At 36.3% G+C, this 18,405-nt stretch overlaps 1 protein-coding gene across 13 annotated transcripts in view; it reads left to right on the top strand.

Annotated features, from left to right (window-relative positions):
* Positions 1 to 18,405, top strand: part of DGKB (diacylglycerol kinase beta) — a 715,307-nt gene that overhangs the window by 284,593 nt on the left and 412,309 nt on the right. For all 13 annotated transcript variants that reach the window (XM_042919264.1, XM_042919230.1, XM_042919249.1 and 10 more), the window contains 2 exons: positions 2,916 to 3,001; positions 5,126 to 5,215. In XM_042919264.1, the coding sequence (XP_042775198.1) occupies positions 2,916 to 3,001; positions 5,126 to 5,215 (176 nt within the window). The remainder of the gene's footprint in view (positions 1 to 2,915; positions 3,002 to 5,125; positions 5,216 to 18,405) is intronic.

The following is an 18,405-nucleotide window of genomic DNA, read 5'->3' as shown; positions in this document are numbered from 1 at the left end:
GATTCTTTACACTGTATGAGATACAGACTTATTATAAAATTACTTAAGGAATTAATGTGGTACTGGTTGAGGGATGGACAAATTTATGAATAAAATAAAACAGTTCAAAAAGAAATGTACTCATGTATAGAAATCTGATTTATGGTGGAGCTAGGAAGTGGAATTATTCAATAAATAAAAAGAACAAAGAAGAGAGAAAAATTGGTGCACAAGAGCCACAAGGAAAGATAGAGGGAAGGAAGGGAGAAAGAAAGAAACAAAAAGAAAGAGAGGATGGAGGGAGGGAGAAAGGGAGAGAACAGGAAGTGAATAAAGGGATCCCTACCTCGTACCACCACAAAGAATCGTCAAAAGCAAAACTGAAATTTTAAAAAAGATTATATATGAATTATCTTCAGACCTCCAAGTAAGCAAGCTTTTGTTACACAATATAGGCCAAAGGGCTAACCACTTATGAAAAGATTGATGAATTTGAATTCATTAAAATCTTGTGTATTAAAATACACATTAAAGTAAAAAAAAAAAACAACTTATAGAAGATAGTTGCAGAAAAAAGCATTAAAATTAAGAACAATTAAAGACTTTTTTTTTACAAATCAACAAGAGACAAGGGAGTAAAGAAATAAAAGTCATGAATAACCATTTCACAAAAGAGGAAATGCATGAAATTAAGAAGTGTGACATTGTAAGTGTTAGAGTGGGTTCAGCCAAATTTTATCTATACTGTGAATGGATGCATGCACTGGTAAGACTTCTTTGGGAAACTAGAGTTGCATATAAGTATATCCTACTCTGAAAGTAGCAACTGTCCACGAAACCTAGGAATATGTCCAATACAGTTTTTGTAAGAACATAAATGAGCCAATCCAAATGTCCACCGACGTGGATTTCAAAAGACACATTCACCTAAATGATATTTACCAATAGAAATTGAGTAATTTCAACTATACATGGAGATAACTTCAGCTATCACATGAATGAATCTTAGTAATAATGCTATGTGGAAAAAGCAAAAAGCGAACAATATGTTGTCTATGGCATGCACATAATGACTAAGAATTCAGAATAGTGCTCACCTTTGTGTATGAGGAAGAGAGAAAGACCACAGAGGTCTATGTAAGTTATTAGGAATGTTCTTCCCTTGGGGTGGGCAATTAGTACACAGGTGCTTAAATTATGCATAATATTATGCTATACATAATATGAGCAAACAAATGGGAAATAGTCTCTAAGAAAATATTGCAACATGTCTAACATTATATCCACAATAAAGTACCTAAGAAAATACTTGGAAGTTTCATGTTCTAAATATTAATGGCTCTAATTATCCGATGGTGGGGTTTTAGTAAATTTTTATACATTTCTATTATATTTACGCACTGTTTGTATTACTTTAACAAACTGTTTTTGTAATAATGCTAATTTGAATGAGACACAGCATTCATAATATGTAGAGTTCATAAGACAATAGTAAAAGACGACTCAGTGGAAAAGATGACGAGGGTTTGAAGATGCAGTCCACAGAAGAGATCACACACGTGTAAACCTACAGAAATATGCTCAATCCACTAGCAAGCAGGGATATGTGATTTGACAATAATAGCATAATTCTATTTTTCACTATTACTGAAGAAATATCCTCAAGTTGTTTACCTGCAGTGTTTTGAAGTTGAAGGAAATCGATATTCACATCTTTCATAGTGGGAGCTGTTCAGAGAGTAATATGATGGTATACTGGAACATTTCTCTTCTAGAAGATTAGCCTTCCAAAACATGCACATGTTCTCATAAACGTACTTCAAATAGTATTAAGTATAATACCTATTTTTTGTATTAGTGAAACACTAGAAATAGTTTAAAAGTACATGAAGGGAAATGGTTTCTTCGATCATGGAGTGTATACCTTATATAATGCATTCACTTATTATAAGTCATGATGCAACCCTATATGAGCTGACATGGCAGGATCTCTTGCACATTTTTAAATAAAAAATGGACACAAATACATTAACAGGATGTATAGCATAATCCCATTCACGTTAAAAATATGTGAATAATAATGCTCATATGTGTACATTCACATATGTAAATATATAGAAAAATTTCCTGGAGGATTGAATATTATATTACTACCAGTTGGTTACCCCTGGGTAAGGGAGATAAACAGACACATTCCACATATTTCTGTCTTGTTTCAGTTATTTATTTATTTATTTTTGTTGCAAGAAAATAGGCATATACAATTGTATAACTGCCTGCGATACCTGCCTTTTTAGCTTTCCCCAAGGTGGGTTTCTTTAACAAGCAGATGCTCTTTGCATTAGCAACAGAAGCTATGGTCATGTATTGCAGCCCACCCAGCAATTCGGCTTGAGTGTTCCTAGTAGCAAACACAGAGGGTCGTCAATAGCCGAGGGGAAGCCTCTATTTGCAAATTCTAAGTCAAAGGAAACAGAACCCCAAAAGCAATGTGATCAATTTCTTCCAGTGGTGGAAAGGCTGAAAACTCTCAAAAATATATTTGCTGGCATAATAGTTATATTTATATAATGATTCAAAAGAGCATTTTTGATTAATGAAAATTATTGAATTAAATACTACAATGTCACTTTGGATTATTTGTGAGTTGCAGATCAAATATGATAGGATATTAATGTCTTAGTTTTGTTTTTGTAAACTTAAGAGTTGATGAATCTAGAATATATAATTAAAATATGTTTAAATCGAGATGTTCTTTTATTTTAGAATTTTATTCTAGATAGTTATTGAATATTTTTCAATAAGATCATTGATGTTATCTGACAGTTTTCATAAACTAAAAATGTCTGTCATTAGACAAAATGCTAAGAATACAAAACTTTACAAGTCCTAATTTTAAAGTTTCAATCATGTGCCATTACATGCTTATTTTTCAGGTTAAACTTTTTCCGTGATGTTCCTGATTTCAGAGTGTTAGCCTGTGGTGGAGATGGAACCGTGGGATGGATTTTGGACTGCATAGGTAATGAAGACACATATTTAATGTCGCTGGGGTGAGACTGGCAACCAAAAATTCTTTATATTTTATTTATGTTATTTAATGCATTGATATCTTTGAGTGCTACGGTGGTATAATCGGACATCTGGCATGTTGCACGTTATTTACTGGCTTAATGTATTTTCTACATTTAGAAATTTTAATTGGTAAAATAATTTGCAATTTCTATATAGAAATCCTTCTTTTTTAAATCCATTTCTCTTGGAATTTCCTAAATCCTCAGAGCTATTTTCAAATCAGGCTTTACAAATTCCATTTCTTTCTTTGCCCCGAAGAGGGAGCCAAAGAGCATCTTAGCATTTGTGATAATGTGTGCCAAATAGATGTACTTATTTCATTGAAGCATGGAGCCTCGAAACCTTACCCTCTGTTTACATTCATATCACATGCATCAATCATTATTATTAACATAGCTATTTTTTATTTATCATGAACTATCTCATAGACCTTGTGCTAATATTTTTACCCCATCCATCCTCATTCTCACAACTTTTTGACATAGTATTGATAATCCCATTTTATAGAGAGAGGCTTTAATATATGGAGAAGTTAAATAATTAGAACAACGTTTTAAGAGCTGTGAATTGATAGACCTAGGATTCGAGCTCATGCCTAACCTTATTTTATATTGCTTCTCTATTTAAACTTTTAAAACATTTTTTTTAAAATAAGCAAACAAAGCAGATACATGACTGAGGATCAAAAGCAGACATGTATCACAAAAGCTTGATGGTTGAGAAAAATTATCTAGTTTTTCAGAGACAGATGTCACAACTCATTACAAGTCAGTAAAATGATCATGCACCGGCCTTTAACAGGAGATAAATGCCAAACAAATATCCATTTCTTTAGTTCTCATTTCAGCTACTACATTGAACAATTCTTTGTTAAAAACGGACCCTTCACCAAAGGGAAATAGTTGGTTCAAAAGAAGTTTTGCTGTCTATGTAAATTGAAGCAAACTTTGATTTAGTTAATGCAGGTGAAAATATTCTATCTTTTCATACACACAAAAGTATTCAAATTAAAAGTGAATGCATGTTGTCAATACACTTTTGGTAAACATCTTATGACTTTAGTCCATTTTTTTTTTAAGAAACACTGAAAACTGTGTTCTTGGGCCTTTCAATAAAAGATGTAAATAGGATAATGTGCATTATCTAAAGAGAAAATCAGAAACAAACTGCAGAAATTAGAGCTGCTTGAATAGAGCCGGAGATCTTGTAAGAATGTTAGTGAAAACAGTACGATATTGTGAGTTTGTTTTAGCCTCCCAAATCTAAGCCTCACTGACTACACTGGGGCATATCCATCCCTAAATAATCTGTTGTCTCCACATTCTTCACACAGATGCATACTCACTTTGAGGGCTGAGCAGGTAGAAAAAATAAAGAAAAGTAATATATGTTTGTGAGAGTCATCAAAGGCATATGATGGTTTACACAAAACTATGTGGAATTTTGATGGCAGAGATCTTTACTGTTCTGAACCCAAAGCACTATGTTCTGTAAACCTTAATCTCAAAGAACCCTGCTGATCTCAGAATTACCCAGTTCTTCTGTTGTTTGCTCTGACCCAAAGCAGCACCATGGGTAGGAACAACACAGTGAAACACTTTTAACATTTTACTAGCTTCTAGAGTTTGATTTTTTGAAACATTTTATTCCTTAAAGTGAAATATACCTAGAGTTGGTGTGCAAAAGGACTTTTTACAGGAATGCTCACCTCCACTCTGATGATAGCCGTCTAGTATATTCCTATGATGCATATACCTGAATCCTTGAGAATTTCAATGATGTTAAATCAAACCCACCATAATTTTTAACTGAGTTAAAATTTTAAAAGGCTTTATTCGGGCATAAGTCCTGAAAATTCCCACCACTTTGTAAATTATGGTATTTGTTTGTGTTTCATAAAGTGCTATAAATACACACAAATTAATCTTAATTTATAATTGTATATAGCTATAAAACATCACTTTTCCTGCTTGTAAGTACCTAGTGGGAAGCCTCATGCCAAGCTGTCTTATTTACTGTTTTTCCATCTGTGATGAAAATTTTATTTTATCTTAATTTTTCTATTCCACAGAAAAGGCTAATGTTGTCAAGCATCCTCCAGTTGCTATTCTGCCTCTTGGGACCGGCAATGACTTAGCAAGATGCCTGCGATGGGGAGGAGGTAAAACATAACACAATAGTGAAAATCTTAAAAAACAGAAATACAGTGTAGAACATCCCCCCCCTCAAAAAAAACAAAAACAAAAACACCTAAGCCCATCATTTTTTATATGTGATAACTGCCATGTGAAGTTAGTAAATATAATTGCTATGAGAGACACAGTATCTAGTTTTGAACAATAATTTAGGGTAAGGGAACAAATAATGGACCAATCGCTAGACTGTGAGTGCTGGGCTTTAATATGATACCAATTATAGACTTTATGGGGCATGGCAAGTTTCTAAGCCTGATTGGTTTGGGGTTTCTAACTTAAGAAATGAGATAAGCATGGGTTAACTTTAAAGTAATGTTCAGATTTTTGATCTCTGAGTTGTGTAGCAAAATCACAAACAAAGGAAAAAAAATAGAAAGGCTAATGAATGATTTGTCCAGGAATGAATACATTAAGTAATACTTACTTTTTGAGACCCGCTTTATACCAGGCAGTGTGTTCTGTACTTGGGATACAACGTTAGTAATAGAAAACAAGATCTACCTTCAAAGGGGCCTTGAATTCCAGCAGCATGTAAAGTCATATGTAAATTTTGAGACTTCCTACTAACAAGCACACCTATAACCAACAGAACAAAAGGCCTCATGGAGGAAATGAAAAGATAACATAGGGAGAACCCTAATTGGTGGATAATGACAGCCATATAGAACTGAGGGTAGACTTTATAGGCAAGAAAGAATCTCAATTTCAGAGACCCAGAAGGAGAAAGGGACTTGATACACTCAAGGAATTCAAAGTGGAATATTGTGTATGAAATAGGATAAGGGGGGAATATTTCAAAAGGTCTTAAAATAATTTGAAGTATCATTAATAGGCTCTACTTACCTGAAGATGAGAAAGAAAATAAAACCAGATTTTGCTAAAAAAAAGCCAGAATTTAAACCTAATTTTATCTTCTAAATTCACTTAGAAAAGTTTAAAAAGTGTCTGCTAAAACAATGTGAATCAAAAAGCCCTTGTGTAGCTTGTTAAAAATACAGTGGCCTGACCTCACCCCAAATATGCTGAATGGAAATCTCTGGGGGTGACCTAGGCAGATGATTTTCTTTTTAAACAAACTCCATAAGTGACTCTGATTTACCATAAAAATTTGAGAACAATTGTTCTGTGAGTATTTGGCCTACTGGTAAACTCTAAGTCATGTGTATATTATGTATGTGTATATGTATATGTGTATGTATATGTATATGTATATGTATATGTATATGTATATGTATATGTCAGAATTGGAGACTAAGTTAAAAACTCGGTATATTATATATTTGTGAGTTTCATTAGGGATATAATTTAGTAAAAGGATATCATGAAACACTGAGTTAAATCTCATAGAATCTACAGACCAACAGACAGATAGAATGAACCATTACTTATAAGATGCTAGTGTTTGCCAGCACTTACACATGCATATTGATTAAAAGGAAGAGAATCACACATGTGGCTTCTTGTGTATTCTTTCAAAAAATATTTTTGATGTTTGAAAATTAATGATTTTGTTTAGATTCTAAACTTATAAATGCCTTCAATCTCAAAATCAAATAGAAGTTACATTTGAACATTTTCTAATGATTTTCTTATAAAACAATTTTAAGTATTATTATCAGTGGTCAAAGACACATGAATTGTAGATATGGAATATATGGAGTATATGTCAAAGCTCTGAAAGACTCAAACATATTTAGAGAATAATGGGGGGAAAGTATCCAGCTAGACGGTCAGGAACACCTCTCTGAGGAAGTAACATTTAAACTGGATTTAAAATATAGGGAAGGAGAATTAGCCTCCTAAACTGTAAGGGCTGAAGGAAGGCTGATGTGACTCTTGAATCAGTCGAGAGATAGTGGATAGCAGTGGAGTGGGGGAGATTGGAGAGATAATCAAGAGCCAAAATAATGCTGGGGCTTGGTGGTCTTGTTAAGAACTTTATTAGATTGAATTTGAAGCACAAAGTGAAACTTGGAAAGAGTTTCAAAAGCAGCGTAACACAATGAAATTTATGTTTTCAAAAATAGGTTAATTGAGGGTTATAACATAAACTTAAGAAGAAATTGTGAAAATGTAGACAATCACAGTTTTCCAAATAAGAACTTGTACTATAAGTACAAGTACTTGTACTTGTTTTCATAATTAGAGAATAAAAGTACTGGGCCAGGGTGATGATAAAGCATTATTTCCAAATGATAAAGCCTTATTTTCCAAATAAGAACTTGTACTATAAGTATAAGTACTTGTACTTGTTTTCATAATTAGAGAATAAAAGGACTGGGCCAGGGTGATGATAAAGCATTATTTCCAAATGATAAAGCCTTATTTTCCAAATAAGAACTTGTACTATAAGTATAAGTACTTGTACTTGTTTTCATAATTAGAGAATAAAAGGACTGGGCCAGGGTGATGATAAAGCAAATGAAGACAAGTAGACAAACTGGAGTTGTGTTTTCAGGGAAGGACTGATAGAACCTGCCAGTGGAGTGGATAGGAGCTTTGTGGAAGGCAAGGTATTAAGGGAAACAGCAAGATGCCTAAGTGGAGTGATTAGGAAAATAGAGATACCATTTGGTAAAGCAACGTGCTCTGAAGTGTGATTATTTCTCACCAGGTGTGTAGCTAACTTCGAGCAAGTAAGTTGCTTAACAACTGCATACTGCCGATTCCTCATCAGATTTGAAAAAATGGTAGTGTCTGCCTTGTGGGTTCTGATACCAAGCTATCAAATTGTTTGCCTAATGTTTGTTCTGAGTACTTTAGGTAGTTGTAGTAATTATCATCATGCTTAGCATTTGGGAAAGAAAATAATCACTTGGTTAATTATTGGTTAACTTTTGGTCACTGTAATATGTTGACTTTAAGCTTATTGTTTGATAAGAATATATTTGGGAAAATGTAACACTGGAAGAATGTAGGAGGTCCTAGGGCATTTGAAAATACTTAGTTTACATTCTCTTTGCAGTTTTTCTGGCAATAATTAGTCTAACAAAAATTTAAGATTATGGCAGGGAAAATGTTTCGTGAGAGTGAGGGGATAAGAGAGTTTTAGACGGGGCACACACTTACAAATATATGTTATTGCTTTCCTTTATGTGACTTTCCTTTATAAAAATTTCTATGACTATTTTTTTTAAATTTAAAAAAGTTTTATTTATTTATTTTGAGAGAGAGACAGAAAGTGTGAGGGACAGAGTGTGAAGGAGAGAGAGAATCTCAAACTGGCTCAGTGCTGTCAGCATAGAGTCTGATGCGGGGCTCGATTCCATGACCGTGGGATCATGATCTCAGCCAAAATCAAAAGTCAGACAACCAACAGCCCCCCAGTCACCCCTGTGGCTTTTCAGATACATTTGGTCATAATATTGCATCATTAAATGGAAAATAAATATTAATTATGCTTTTATTTTGTTTCTTAGCCTAGAGGGATTATACGTTTTAAATCAAAATAATGGAAGCAAAATAACATCATTCTTTTCTAGAAATAGGCTTTTACTTATATATTTAGTGATTTTGATAAGTATTTTTTTAAAAAAAAGTATGACCTTCTTGAGTTTTGGAATCCTGTTTATAGTTACACATCATTATTTAACAAGCTTGTTCATAGATAAACAGAAACAAGTAGGGTGTAGACACTTGTTAAATTGGGGACTACAATTTGGAATTCTTCACCTTTGAAAATTAGCTCTCAACTGCAGATGTTGTGATTCTCAAAATAGATTTACTGCCTGTCTCTTTCCATTTTTATTTGGCAGAAGGTTGATTGGCATTAGACTTTTTCATACTTATCCATAAAAACTTTGAGAAAATAACCAATGGTAAAGATTTTAAGGTGAACAACACTACTAGAATCTAGCTCTAATAGTTAAATTTCACTAAATCCATTTCTACTTTGTTCTCTCCTGGTCAGTTGCTCTTCCTACATTTTTCTAGCATTATATTGAACCATGCTGCTGTTAACCTGAGATGTAGCTGAGGACAAGCTTAATATTTTATTTAAAGCATTATTATTTATCCATGTATCTGCTGAATATATGTAATACAAAATATATTATATATTATATTATATTATATTATATTATATTATATTATATATTTATATTATATATATTGTACTATACTTCCATGCTATATTGTACCATACTATATTACATTAGTATATGTAAATTGATTTACACCTGAAAACCATCATATTTATTTTCAAATGAGTAGAATTTGCACAATAGGTGAAGATACTTAACTTTTTTATTCAGTTCAACTGTGAAAATATATAAAATTCATTTGCGGGATAATATTTATTATCTTTATAAGAAATTAAAAATTTAGGAGACATTCAACATTAAGAATGAGGGCAGAACTATTAAAAATATGAAATTTATGTAAGTTTAAATATTTTTTTTTAGCAGCAGACAAAACTTTTTTAGAGTATAAGATGAGAAAGGAAGAATAGTATGAAAGATCTTTTTACAGAGAGGGGACACTCGAAAGTGACTATAGGCAAAGGGCTTTGTTTTATAAGGTTCTGATTAGCCCTCCCTCCCCTTCCCCCTTGTTCCTTCTCAGGTTCTACCTTACTAGCTGGATAACTCTAGGTGCTGGGTCCATTCCTGATTAGTTCACTTCCATTGTATGAGGGGTAGTCTAAGGCCACACCACTCCTTGTGGGTCATAGGTTTTGTGTTCAAGTCTGCCAGGTCTTTTGTCAAATTCCTAAGGGGAACTTAAGGGGGAGTAGGTGGTGTCTGTTGTATTCAAAAGAGAGACCTTAAGCCTGAGGGGGTTTGCTATGGTCAGACCCTTCCAGCCTTGTTAAAAAATATGTGTTTTTTCCCACTCAGGGACCTCAGCTCCTAATCTTTCCCTCTGCCTACTGAATCCTATCCTTTTCCTATCATATTCCCACCCTCTGAACACATGATTCCTAACTGCCATTAGGAACTGGGACAAAGCCTGATCTTAACTGCTTCCTGCTGAGCAGGGGCAATGACAGGAGAACATTAGTCAGGGCAAGTTTAGAGGTCGATCCATGGTCCGATATAGTGGGCAGGTGTTTGGAAAATCTGGACTAGCAAAATTTTCTTGGATGTCTTATTTTCTGGCATGTGCAACAACTTCTACAAATGACATACAAAGAGAATGTTAGGCCAACAAGCATTAATATTCCAAAATGCAATGCCTCTTTTGTGTGTGTGTGTGTGTGTGTGTGTGTGTGTGTATCAGGATTTGACTATACTCCCTTTTATTTTTTTTATTTTTTTTCAGTATATGAAATTTATTGTCAAATTGGTTTCCATACAACACCTAGTGCTCATCCCAAAAGGTGCCCTCCTCAGTACCCATCACCCACCCTCCCCTCCCTCCCACCCCCCATCAACCCTCAGTTTGTTCTCAGTTTTTAACAGTCTCTTATGCTTTGGCTCTCTCCCACTCTAACCTCTTTTTTTTTTTTTTTTCCTTCCCCTCCCCCATGGGTTTCTGTTAAGTTTCTCAGGATCCACATAAGAGTGAACCATATGGTATCTGTCTTTCTCTGTATGGCTTATTTCACTTAGCATCACACTCTCCAGTTCCATCCACGTTGCTACAAAAGGCCATATTTCATTCTTTCTCATTGCCACGTAGTATTCCATTGTGTATATAAACCACAATTTCTTTATCCATTCATCAGTTGATGGACATTTAGGCTCTTTCCATAATTTGGCTATTGTTGAGAGTGCCGCTATAAACATTGGGGTACAAGTGCCCCTGTGCATCAGTACTCCTGTATCCCTTGGATAAATTCCTAGCAGTGCTATTGCTGGGTCATAGGGTAGGTCTATTTTTAATTTTCTGAGGAACCTCCACACTGCTTTCCAGAGCGGCTGCACCAATTTGCATTCCCACCAACAGTGCAAGAGGGTTCCCGTTTCTCCACATCCTCTCCAGCATCTATAGTCTCCTGATTTCTTCATTTTGGCCACTCTGACTAGTGTGAGGTGATATCTGAGTGTGGTTTTGATTTGTATTTCCCTGATAAGGAGCGACGTTGAACATCTTTTCATGTGCCTGTTGGCCATCCAGATGTCTTCTTTAGAGAAGTGTCTATTCATGTTTTCTGCCCATTTCTTCACTGGGTTATTTGTTTTTCGGGTGTGGAGTTTGATGAGCTCTTTATAGATTTTGGATACTAGCCCTTTGTCCGATATATCATTTGCAAATATCTTTTCCCATTCTGTTGGTTGCCTTTTAGTTTTGTTGGTTGTTTCCTTTGCTGTGCAGAAGCGTTTAATCTTCATAAGGTCCCAGTAATTCACTTTTGCTTTTAATTCCCTTGCCTTTGGGGATGTGTCGAGTAAGAGATTGCTACGGCTGAGGTCAGAGAGGTCTTTTCCTGCTTTCTCCTCTAAGGTTTTGATGGTTTCCTGTCTCACATTCAGGTCCTTTATCCATTTTGAGTTTATTTTTGTGAATGGTGTGAGAAAGTGGTCTAGTTTCAACCTTCTGCATGTTGCTGTCCAGTTCTCCCAGCACCATTTGTTAAAGAGACTGTCTTTTTTCCATTGGATGTTCTTTCCTGCTTTGTCAAAGATGAGTTGGCCATACGTTTGTGGGTCTCGTTCTGGGGTTTCTATTCTATTCCATTGGTCTATGTGTCTGTTTTTGTGCCAATACCATGCTGTCTTGATGATGACAGCTTTGTAGTAGAGGCTAAAGTCTGGGATTGTGATGCCTCCTGCTTTGGTCTTCTTCTTCAAAATTACTTTGGCTATTCGGGGCCTTCTGTGGTTCCATATGAATTTTAGGATTGCTTGTTCTAGTTTCGAGAAGAATGCTGGTGCAATTTTGATTGGGATTGCATTGAATGTGTAGATAGCTTTGGGTAGTATTGACATTTTGACAATATTTATTCTTCCAATCCATGAGCAGGGAATGTCTTTCCATTTCTTTATATCTTCGTCAATTACCTTCATAAGCTTTCTATAGTTTTCAGCATACAGATCTTTTACATCTTTGGTTAGATTTATTCCTAGGTATTTTATGCTTCTTGGCAAAATGCAATGCCTCTTAAGGAGGAGGCCTAACCATAGGAAGGAAAGACCCATTGTAGCCATCCAAGAAATTCCTCACATGTCTGGTCATTTTTTAAACCAATTTGACTGTAGTTTTCTTCCTTCCTCCATACTTATTTGGATCCTGTGATATCATTAGTTAGAATAATTAAGTACCTGAACTAGTTTATGGTTCTCAATCCTCAGATCTTCTTCTGGCTGTCCAGTTTCCATAGGAACAACTCCATGAGGGGTATTTAAATTTACCTCAAGGAAAGATTGTTCTTTGATATCCAGATTGCTGTTAGTTTAGGCAATTGTGTATCTATCCTGGAGCTAGTAGCACTATAGCTCTATAGCACTATAGCACTATAGCACTATAGCTCCCTAATTTGGTCATAATATCTCTTTCTAGCAAGGGAGTGGAGCTCTCTGGCATTATCAAAAAAGAATATGAAAAAATTTAGGATGCCTGGGTGGCTCAGTTAGTTGGGTGTCCAACTTCAGCTCAGGTCATGATCTCACAATTTGTGAGTTCGAGCCCTGCATCAGGCTCTGTACTGACAGCTCAGAGCCTGGAGCCCACTTCAGATTCTGTCTCCCTCTCTCTCTGCCTCTCCCCTGCTCACACACTCTTTCTCCTTCAAAATAGATAAACATTAAAAAAAATAGAATATGAAAAAATCAAGTCTCGCATATGCACCCTGGTAGCTGAGAGAAAAATTTTTCAGAGATGCCTCTCATCATTATGCAGTGTTCAGATAGTTGGCCGGGAGTGGAAAGGAAGACAGAAAAGATGGTTCCAGTGTCAGGAAGGAAATCAACTGGTTTACCTTGTATATCCAGAGTTACCAGAGGCTTTGGGTTTACGATAGCTAGTTGGTTTTGTGGAGCCATTTTAAAGAGCCTTGGACTATATCACTCTCTTTCAGGGACATTGGTTATTCAAGCCCTCATAGACAGAGGTCCCTGAAGGCATTCAGACTCCCAGTGCCCGGAATGGACAAGTAAATGGCACTTGGTTCCGGACCTAGGGAAATCCAGTGTGACATAGTGTGGAAAGCCACAACCAAGGCCTCAGATTTTTTCTTAAGCCTCCTTTTCTGTTCCTTACTCTCCTCATGATCTCAGTTGTAATGTACCCATTTGACAGCTCCAAAGAACTCCTCCAGGGTCCCTTCCAGGCCAACAGCCAACTTTTTGCAGCTTTCTCCAAATATCTGAGGCTGGTTGAGTGACAAATTTGTCCTTTAGGATCCTCGCAGCTTTGGGGGGTGTCAGGGAGATACCCATATATTTAACCTCAACCTTTCCAGGAAGGCCACCAGGTTTTCATCTTGTTTTTGCGTAATAGTGGCTAATTTAGCATAATTTAAAGGTTTAACTTGGGACCTCATTAATTTTTCCAAAAACAAAAGCCATCCATTCCTCAATGAGATGGTCATAGTCCCAATTAGGATCTTGGAGCAGGACTGCCTGGGTCCTTTCTGGTTCCCTATAGGACCTCTAGTCCCATGATAATTAATGAGTTGCTTTATGAGTCCCCGTATCTCTCAGCTGCTGCCAGAACCCTATGTTTCTCTGTCTCATTAAGAGTCTGAATCAGCAAAAGCATTATATCTTTCCAGAATATTCTAGAAAGCCCCTATATGTCTATCTGGATCATCAGAAAATTTACCTAGGTCTCCTTTTATCTGTCTTAAATCTTGTAATGAAAAAAGTACTTGTAATCTTATCACAGTGGTGCCTCCTTGTGTCCTCCCTTCCAGCACTTGAGCTTCTTGTAGGGGAAATATGCCTGTTGCATTATGGGGAGGGCCTGGATAACATGGGCAGAAGGGAGCAGAAGTGTATGTTTTTAAGTCTGAATGTACAGATCGAGGACCTGAGGAGGAAGAGGCTGAGATGGAAGACTTCCCTTTCTCCTTTTCTAGGTCTGCTTTGGGTACAGGCAAAGGTTCTTATGAACTCTTGGAAAGCATTGCCAACAGGCCAGAATGGACCTTATATATAACTCGATTCTCTCTTAAGGCCCCCAAAACACTGAACATAGGGGACTTCTCCTCAATTCCTCCTCACATTTGTAAAACAGTCCAATTGGAGGATAGTATCATAATTGGTATTTTCCTCTGGTGACCTGTTTTCCTCCTCTAATTTGTACTGGGGCCAAGACTTGGTGCAAAAGAAAACGAGTCGCTTTTCTTTCAGGGTATGTGGATCAAAATTATCCCAATTTGTAATAATGCATCCAAAAGGAGGATTGGACTTGGTTGGGGAATTGCCAATTGCCTATAGAATTCCAATTTCTACAGGAAAAAGGAGGAATAGGCATCCCTTATCTCAATTTCCTATTTCTGTCCAGAAGAAACCTTATCTCCTAACCACTGTACTTAGCCTGGCTATGCAACTGGCAGCCAAAAGCCCTGTCAGTCTTGTGAGGTGCTGGCAGTAGTCGCTTTTACCCGCACTTGACCCTACCTCCAAGAACGACCTTGTCTTCCTGATTGCTCACACCCCTCCATTTCCCACCTGTGGGACTTTGGGGGTATCAGCTGTGACTAAGCAAGACTTCCCTGGATGTAGAGGATGTGCTAATTTTATTTTTGGCTGTACAGTAATTTATGTATTGATCATAATAAAAACTGTTCCTCTTTACAAATACATGTCAAAAGGCTGGTGAAAAACCTTTTTTGTAATGATAAAATTGGCCATTGAGGGGGGCTAAAAGCGTCAAAATTGAGGTCTATTCCCCTGCCTTTTCCAGCATTGCCCACATAAATACATTCCAGCCATGTGGGTATCCATTTTACAATATAGAGGTTGTTGCACATTGGCAGACACTGGGTTAAGTGTAGCAAAATGGCTCCCATGTATCTCAGTAAAAAACCCTCTATATATCATAGCCATCCATCCATCCCTCATATGGCACAGGCCATATTCATCTGCCTTGCAGAAACACAAATGTAGAGTATTTGGAGGCCAGCAACGAGGGTATTGCCACCCTTTTCCCAGTCTTTGGCTCAAAGGAGGGGGAATTTTAATCTTATACCAGGGTACTTTTAAAATCTGTTCATTTTAATCTTAGTCTCCCTGACCACACATAAAATTCCTTTCCAAAGATTTCCCTGCACGAACCTTCTACAATTTTCCTTTGCATTCAGATTTTGTCCCAAGCCATTTCTCTTCAAACTACCAGTCTTGTTTAGGACAAAATTCCTTTTTTTTTTTTTTTTTTTTTTTTTTACTGTCAACAAAAATGTATTTCCTTTCCTTATAACTTAAACATCTACTTTTCTACAAACATATTTGCTTTTACTTATTTCCTTGCTTCCTTATTTCCTTATTTGTACCAGTGTTAACTACATTAAGCAGAATTTTAATGGTTAGAAACCTTAGTCTCCAGTGAAAGCTAAGCAGTAACCAATTGTGAATTGTTACATCAGAATTCCTTAGATGGGAAACTTATGAATCAATTAGGCACAAAGCATGTTTTCCAACAGACCCAAATATCGTTAGTTTTTCTGCTATAAGTCAAAAGCATAGGGGCACCTGGGTGGCTCAGTTGATTGGATGTCTGACTTTGGCTCAGGTCAATGATCTGGCGGTTTGTGGCTTTGAGCCCCACGTCTGTACTGACAGCTCAGAGCTGGGAGCCTGCACCAGAATCTGTGTCTCCCTCTCTCTCGGATGCTCCCTGCTCATGCTCTGTCTCTCTCTCTCAAAAATAAATAAACAATAAAAAAAAAAAAGTCAAAAGCATAAACCTATGTTTAGTTAGCACTGCTTTAGCATTCCACCTGATTTAGAAAAGTCCTAAATGTCCAGTGAATTTAACCCAGTTTATCATCCAAGCAAAACTTCAAAGGTTCAGGGTATCAAAGACCCTGAAAGCCATCTTAACAATCACCCAAGAACATTTTGAAACAAACAAATTGCAACAGAGATAGCATGAGCTTATTTGACCTTTAGTAAACCTAAGTAGACAAATTTTTATATATTTAATGCTGATGACCCTAAAGATGTGCATATCTTAATGAAACCAACAAACTTAAATTTGTTTAAATACCAAATATGTTCCATCTGTGCCTATTTAAAAGTCAATTAATTTGTTCCCCATTGTTACTTCTTCCCTGGGGGACCTGAGGGGAAATCTGAAGTGAGTGGCTACTTGCTGCCCCTTGACCAGAGGGTGGGAGGAGGAGCCGGTGGTGCCTGAGGCCCTGGGGATGGTATAGGAACCAGTTTCTAGGCGGCACCCAAGGTGGTGCGGAAACAGGCAGAGGGAGGGCAAGGCTGAAGGGATGAGCTTTGGTAAGAAGTCCAGAGGCAGATAAAAGCCCAGAGGGCAGACAAAAAGAGGTCTCCTGGTCCTAAAACCAGTCAGCTTGACTAGATGAGCAGATGTGGATTTTTTTTTTTTTTTTTTCACCAACAAGCAGAAATGGGCAGTCCATGTTGGGCCAGAGAAGATAGGGAAGTTCCCCGAAACAAAAGGAGTTTTTGCAGCTGCTTGGGAATGTTCCTTAAAGTTCCCATCGTGAGGAAGACTAACCAGAGATAGTTGGCTCTTATTATAATCTGCACATTGTGGGAGCCTGCCAAATGTCTGAGTACAATTGTATGCAAATTATTATATATATTCAAAGTTTTTGAATTTTACTGCAAAAATATGATGTAACATCTACGAAAATAATATGTGATACTTCTAATGTTTCTATGTGTCTAATCATTGTTTGTTGTACTCTTTGCTGTATGTATTAATTAGTACATAATTATTTTACCTGTGTAAGAAAAATGTAATGGTAGGCGCCGAAATAGGCCTTCCTAGTTTCTGTCTGTCTTACCTTCTAATAGTTAATTCAACAAATACACCATAATTACACTTATTTATTTTTAAAGAATATTGGCATATTACAGTGCCTATTCTTCTTTCTTTTAATCCAATTAATTCCAATGTTATATGTGCGAACACCTCTGATCAGGCCTCATAGCCTCAGGCAGTTACTTGTTCAATGAATACATTATTAAAATATAGACCAAAGTTGGACACAGAAAATCTATGAAAATCTTGTTTCAATTCAAAATATACTCTCAAGAATGTGTGTGTGTATGTGTGTGCAGAGTTAGAGAGGGAGATATTATTTAACTTAATACAATATTTCTAATTCTATTATCATTAGTAGTATTATACAGTTGAGAAATTCCTATTCTTATGCCTCATATACTAAGACCTTGTATGCATTTTCTCATTTAATTCTCACAATAAATCTAAGTTTTTACTTAGGAGGAGGACGCTATTTAGGGAGGTTAACAGCAAATATTAAATTACACAACCGGGATTAGGATGTCTGAACTATAAGGTTATATAGATACAAATACATTTAAGAGAAAATATCATAGTAAGCAATAATTGTAGTTTCAGGCCATGTTGACTATCTGCAGTAGACTCATTAAAACAAGACTTGTTGAGCATCTGCTCCCGGGAAGCCCTGGTAAAGGACACTTGCAGTGAGAACAATGCAAATAACTATAATGCAATGTAGTGGTTCTAAGGTGCCACTAGTTTGGAGAGCTGTGTGCTGTGGCACTGTATAGAAGCCATTTATTTTGGGAGGGTGGCTTCTGGAAAGAAGCGCTATCAAATATAAAACCTGCAACGGGAGCAGAAGCAAGGCAACCAAAAGAAAAGGGTACTCTGGATATATAGAATAAGGCAATATAGTGCACAAAATGAGAAAGAGAAGGACCTTCTTCTACTCAAACTGAAAGTTGTTCCATATCAGCAGAGAGCAAAGTGTGAAGATAAAGGAGGATTGTAAAGGGTCAAGTCTAAAATTGCATCCAGGATTTTTACTTCAGCAACTGGGTCAAGGCTGTTGCCTGTCTGAAAGAGAGTTAAAGCAGGCATTAATTTCATTCTGAATTCAATGATATAGGTTTGAGGGGATAAGCAGTGGAGATATTCATTTGTTCTTGGACTATACTGAGAATTGGCACCCTAGGAGAGGAATGTGAGTTGCAAATTAAAGCTAAAGGTAAAATATTTTTATGAGCTGAACGATTACAGTTAATTCTTCATCTTGTATTAGACTTTGCTTTAAAATGCATTGTTTAGCTTTAGAGTGATG

This window comes from Panthera leo, chromosome A2 (genome assembly GCF_018350215.1).
Source record: "Panthera leo isolate Ple1 chromosome A2, P.leo_Ple1_pat1.1, whole genome shotgun sequence".
Lineage (NCBI taxonomy): Eukaryota > Metazoa > Chordata > Mammalia > Carnivora > Felidae > Panthera > Panthera leo.
The sequence above is the reverse complement of the archived record's forward strand: the minus strand, read 5'-3'. Positions and strand labels throughout refer to the sequence as shown.